This window comes from Cicer arietinum, chromosome 4, assembly GCF_000331145.2.
Source record: "Cicer arietinum cultivar CDC Frontier isolate Library 1 chromosome 4, Cicar.CDCFrontier_v2.0, whole genome shotgun sequence".
NCBI lineage: Eukaryota > Viridiplantae > Streptophyta > Magnoliopsida > Fabales > Fabaceae > Cicer > Cicer arietinum.
In genome coordinates, this window is record NC_021163.2 from 64003789 (window position 1) to 64009794 (window position 6006).

Here is a 6006-nt window from a genome sequence, read left to right on the forward strand (position 1 = left end):
CTTAATTAAGCTTTTAAAAAATGTAATTTTAAGGTTGTGTTTTAAAGTACTTTTCAGAAATGAATGTAAGTCAGCTGTTTTTTGTTTGATTACAATTATTAAATGGACTTTTGTTATAGAAAATAGAGATAATTTTATAACTTTTTAAGAGGCTCCTAAAAATAGCTTTTCAAAATAATTAGAAATTTATCTTTTTGCAGATTGTGATTTTTTTTTCAAATACATAAACATACATACTATAAATATTCAGAAGTGATTTTAAAAAAAAAAATTAAAGAAATGCTTTATAAACTTATTTCCTGTTTAGTTTCAATAAAGTTCAATTTTCAACTCCTTAGTGTCATTCAATGACAACAACCTTTGAGAAGATAGAATTGTGTTATACTCCATGTCAGCCAAAAAAACATTATGCGTCAAAAGCTGACTTCAGGTAAAAGAGGATCAAAAGTTTATCAGGCATATACACAGGTCAATTTTATGTACACAAAACTTATGATTAAAGAAAGAAGCAAAGATCACTCCAGAAATTCTAATTATCAAATATTAGAAAAAAGGCAACCGCGTGTTTGAAGAATAAAACGATATAAAGCATTTTGGAAACAGGAACGTTTACTTATATTGACACACTAAAGTTGAAACTATACCTCTAAAGTGTTGTTGATACACCTGTGCTGATAACAACCATTTCCTTGGGTCATAGAACCTCGTACAAATCCTGTGCGCACTAATGATGAGGACATACACCTGCAGTGAATGGGAATAGTTAGCAATTCTATACTGATGTTCTATTATATATAAAACATAAAACATAGAATAGATTGTAAGTAGGAGGTCAATAGACTGACCTAGAGTTACTTCCTCGGACTTCACCTAGCATTCTATCAGGTGCTCGTGCACTGTTAGTGTCTATACATGATCCATCAGAGTATGCAACAAAATAAGTGCAATAATCAGCCAATGAAGATTGTCCACCTGAAACAACCAATGAAAAGTGAGATTTCAATACAACCAACCCATCATATAGCATCAAGCAACATTTACAAAAACCATCAACATGAAGAAAAAAACAATTGTCTGTGAAGCAGTTACAAACCAACCAGAATGCAACAGCTTAGAAATTGCAATTGCTTGACAGTCAAGACATCAAATTACATACCTTTGTTAGCTTGTGGAAAATACCGAGCCCACTGAGGAAGGTCTCCGCTATAGGTTAGAATGGGACAGTAACCCTCTGCCTCTCTGTTATATGTACAACCTGAAAACTGTGTCGTGTTGCAATGATAGGCTCCCTTCCAGAGATTGCACGGGGAGGTAACAAACTCAGTACCCTGGTTGCGACCCCAATCAAGACGGTCTGCCATGCTATAATTGGCTTTGTACCATCCACTATCTTCTAAGAGAGCTAGAGTCATTTTTGAAACTACAGATCTTGTATCCACTGAACCAGTCATGATCTCATTCATCAAAAGCCTTTTTTCCCAATGGGACCCTATAAGCCAATTAACAAACTCCGTTTGATCATTTTGGTTGTTGGTAGCAACAGTACGTGATTATTTCAATATCCCATGTTGCATATAAATGCAATATATAAATATAAAGTTTGAACGATTAAACTTATATACTGCATACTTTATAAACATAATGATACCGCAACAGTCAGGATTCTCTATTCTTATCACAAGTATTGGTAGGACCTAAGAACAATGATATTATCATGACAATCAAACAAACAAAACTGGGGAGGGATAACAGATGATGGATTGCATGGCGTGCTAAAATGGGGTTTTCGTGCTAAAGGATTGGCAAATACAATTTACCAAGGTAATATAATTCAATAGCAAGGGACATAAAAAACAGAAAGAGGGGAAGACAATTATATTAAGAAAGAAAAAATTATAAAATTAAAAACCTGATGTGCCACGTCCTCCACCATCTTCCAGCTCTAAACCAGTAAAATTTCCTGAGAATGCCTGCCAAGAAATCACTCATCAATCATTTGTTGAAGTTTCTGAAGAAGGCTGTGATATATATGAAAAATGTATATGAAAACAAATAAAATGACATTGGAATTATACAGAAAATGTTCCCAAGGAAATACCGCATAATGATGCCGTGAATGCATGACAACACGTGGAAGCACCACACGTGTTACTATTCTCCCAATCTTTTCATCCATAACTTGTTCAGTAACCTGCAAAGATAAGAAACAACGAGCTGCCAAAATGTGAGAACATAAATGCCTGATATGGAAAAGAGTAACCTCAAAAGAGAAAGCAAAACACGCATAATAGTTATAAAAATAGGACAAGATATATAACACAGATGTGCCACTCAGTTAAATGGCTGGAAATTTTGCAATCTTCTCCTAAATGTCCTACATTGTTGATAATGATATTCCTCGACACACAAATCAAAGATACCATAAACAAATACAATTCACCAGAATCATCAAAATTTGTCTCCATAAATACAAAAGGGAACTGTACTCAAGTAACTTTCATGTATTTCAAGTTTCACGTCTAAATAAAGTGACCAATAATGAGAACAACAACATCAAGAAGCTCTTATATTGAATAAGAGAAAAATAGTCTTGATTTAGTAAGTTCAAAATCCTAAACATGGAAGAAAGTATGCTTAAAAACAAATGGTTGATGACTTTATGTAACTAGAATATACTTTTCCATTGAAAGAAAAAGAATCTTACGACAAGAAAGACAGCCTTTACCTTATTACGACGTCTTTTCCTTTCATCTCTAAAATGAGCAAAGGCATGAGGATCAAAACCAAGAACATGCATAACCTGAAAAGGACCACATATGATGAACAATGCCACAAAATATCTTCCCAAGTTTCTGATCTCAATTCCTCTATACACATAAACAACACTACTAACCTCGTGTATCAGAGTAGCTGAAAGCAAAGTCTCTGCCTCAGCTGTCAAATGACGAGGAGCAACATTTACATGTCCTGCACACGAAACGAAATAAGTAAGTAAATTACTGAAGTGTTCCAAATGCTAGATAGAGAAAAACATTTAATTTAAAACAACACATTTATAGAATAACCTACCAGCTATAGCACGACCCCATTGATCTCTTTCACATGCCACCGCCCAAGCAAGTGTATTCCCAGTTGTAGGTCTTGTAGTCACCAAAAGAACTAAGTCAGCATCAGAGACTCCCTCTGAGGAAGTGATGAGCAAAGCAGTTACAACTCTGACCATAAGTTTTGTTAATACGTATTTTTGCACAAAAGGAACGTAACAAATGGATCATACCTTCAACATATTCACGAGGAAGCTGCACACCGCCATCTTGACCACATGCAGAATATCCACTTAATCGCAAGTTCCCCTTGACAGGCTCAACAGCCAATGCTCTCCTAAACCAGCCAGCTGTCTGACCTAATGCCTGCGTCAAGTTTCTATCAACGGTAAAAATCTCTATGCCACTTTATAGCACCAAGTAGTCCTGTAGATATTATTGACCAAACAAAACAAATCAAAATTAAACGGAGGGATAAAACAAATTTACCTTGCGAAGGCGCTGCTTTTTATCACCTCCCGATATATCTTCAGAAGTGCAGTTATACCAACAATCACCAAAGATTGGAGGATTAGCAAGAGGGTTACAAGAAGGCAAACCGGGAAGAGAAGTAATGGGAGGCTCCCCAAGCTGTTCACATAAGATTTATGATTAACTATAGTCAGTACATGTGAAAGATAACACCAAAGTTATGGCTGGACATATAAACTCTAGATTCTCTTTACATTCGTACTAAACACTCACCTTAACAATGTCACCAACTTTTTGACAATCCCTGTCAGGGGAGTGGCCAACAGCATCATAATTTAGATATATCCTAATAGGTTGCTTTTCATCCTTCTGGGGCTTTGATGATGTTGATATACCAAGTAACGCCCTACCTTTATGCCGAAGGGGTTTCGATCGACCAGGCTTATAAACTTGTGGGGTAACTGAATACACCTTGTGACCAGGTCGCTTTCTCTGTTCAAGTATCTGGTCATGTATGCAAGAGTGTGATGCAACTTTCTCAACCCTCCCTTCCAATCCTCCCCATTGAAATTGGTGTTCTTGGGCCTTTGCATCACTGACTTCTAACCATGCCAATATCAATACAATCTGAAGCAAGATTTAACAACAATAGATATCCAACATAAGCAACCATACTTTCTATCTATACTCTTATATGCAATGCACTACCATACAAAATTAAGAAACAAAACTTCTCAAATTTTACCTTCAATTAATGAATAGATATCATATCAAAATAGAAACTTCTTAGTTCCAATCCCATAAGCTCAACCGAATTTTCTAAGAAGCTATGAAATTCTTAATCATTATAATTACTAACATTTACCTATTTTTAGCTCATGAATGAGTCATTACCCAAATCATTAAATATTCTAAAACATATCAGCCGCTAAGGAGACTAGTTAGTAGTTTCCTTCATAGACAGCAAAATCTTCACACACCAAAAATAAAATATATTAAAAAAATTGTGATTACACGCAAAGGATTCAAAAATAGAATGTTTCAAACGTTGAAGTTCTTTCAGAATTAATTTTATAATCTTCAGCTACAAGTTAAAACCTAAGCAAGCAATCATTCCGAAAATTATTCAAAAAAAAATCCTAAGCCCTAAACGTTAGAACAGAGTTGAACTATAAGAAATCAACAACAAAATAAAAATCAAAACTATATAAAAGAAAAAACTGAAAAGTGTTGAAGTAAGAGAGTTTAGTTAACCTCAAAAACGACGATTGCGAATCGAAGCTTAAAAAGAAATCTAAACGGCATGCATGAACTAAATCGAAGAACGAACTCCATTGAATGTAACAAACGGCGTTGATTCCATCAAAGCGGCGGCGAGTTTTCGATCCAGTTCGGCATACGCGAAAATCGGTTACTCCGATGCATTTGGTTTCAACGGTAACAGTATAGTTTGGAATTTGAATGTGAAGAAGAAAAAAAGTTGAAGAATCAATGAGTGATTGAAAAAGGTGGTTGAAATTGGCGCATCGAAGTTGTTGCAAGTAGTTGGAGCTTCTTCGCTCTTATTACTCTTTCTTTCGTTGTGCGCTATAATAATAATAATAATAAAAAATAAAAATAAAAAAGATAAACTAAAAACGGAAAGGGAAAAATTAAGATAGTGACAGATTGAGAGGAAGGAAGAAGGTTATTATTATTGGGTACACTACAGAGTGGTTGGATTTTATACTTTTTTAAATTATTTCTTTTTCTGGTAATAATAAAGTAGTTCACCAAAAATCAAAGTAGTTTTCAAATTTTAAAATAAAAGTAGTATACTATGCTTTCTTTTTTTTAATAAATTATTTAGTATTTAATGTTTATTACTGCAACTTTTTAACGGTATCAGAAGTTAGTAATTTTGTCAACAAATATTAATTATGTAATTAACTTTATGTAATTAATGAGAAAAAGAAAGACATAGCACGGAGTGTTTGACAATTCATTATAAACTTAAATTGTGATTACTTTTTATATGTTTGCATTGAGTTTTTCACATATTAAAAAAATCAATGGTTTAATTAAGATTTATTTTGTGGTATTTTTACTAAATTATGAATAAATATATTTAATATTAGTTTTTTATATTCTAAAATAAATTAGTAGTTTTAATAAAACAGATTTTTTTTTTAAATATAATAATAATAAATGTATCTAGTCATTTGTATAAGGACTTATATTTAGGCATAATTTTTTGACTTAATTGCAGTTTTAGTCCCCTTATTTTTATAGATTTATGAAATTGATCCCTCTATTTTAAAAGTTAACAATTTTGGTCTTTTCTTTTGATTTTTTAACTAAATGATGGTGTGAGATGTTTTAAATAACGTGACATATTTTAAGATTTTATAATGATTAATACTCATGAAATTAGAATAAAAATGCCATAAAACTAAGCTTTCAACATCAGAAAATTTTCATATTTTTAATTTAGTTTAATTGTTATTTTAAC

At 33.0% G+C, this 6006-nt stretch overlaps 1 protein-coding gene across 1 annotated transcript in view; it reads right to left on the reverse strand.

Annotated features, from left to right (window-relative positions):
• The window catches only part of LOC101501815 (uncharacterized), an 8378-nt gene extending 3264 nt beyond the window's left edge, over positions 1-5114 (reverse strand). The window contains exons 1-12 of the mRNA XM_004499066.4: positions 4770-5114; positions 3789-4142; positions 3534-3674; positions 3278-3410; positions 3070-3183; positions 2894-2967; positions 2726-2800; positions 2099-2191; positions 1910-1970; positions 1157-1489; positions 846-972; positions 645-744 (exon numbers count right to left, since the gene is read on the reverse strand). Of these exons, the coding sequence (XP_004499123.1) occupies positions 645-744; positions 846-972; positions 1157-1489; positions 1910-1970; positions 2099-2191; positions 2726-2800; positions 2894-2967; positions 3070-3183; positions 3278-3410; positions 3534-3674; positions 3789-4142; positions 4770-4850 (1686 nt within the window). The 5' untranslated portion in view covers positions 4851-5114. The remainder of the gene's footprint in view (positions 1-644; positions 745-845; positions 973-1156; positions 1490-1909; positions 1971-2098; positions 2192-2725; positions 2801-2893; positions 2968-3069; positions 3184-3277; positions 3411-3533; positions 3675-3788; positions 4143-4769) is intronic.
• Between the last annotated feature and the right edge of the window lie 892 nt (positions 5115-6006).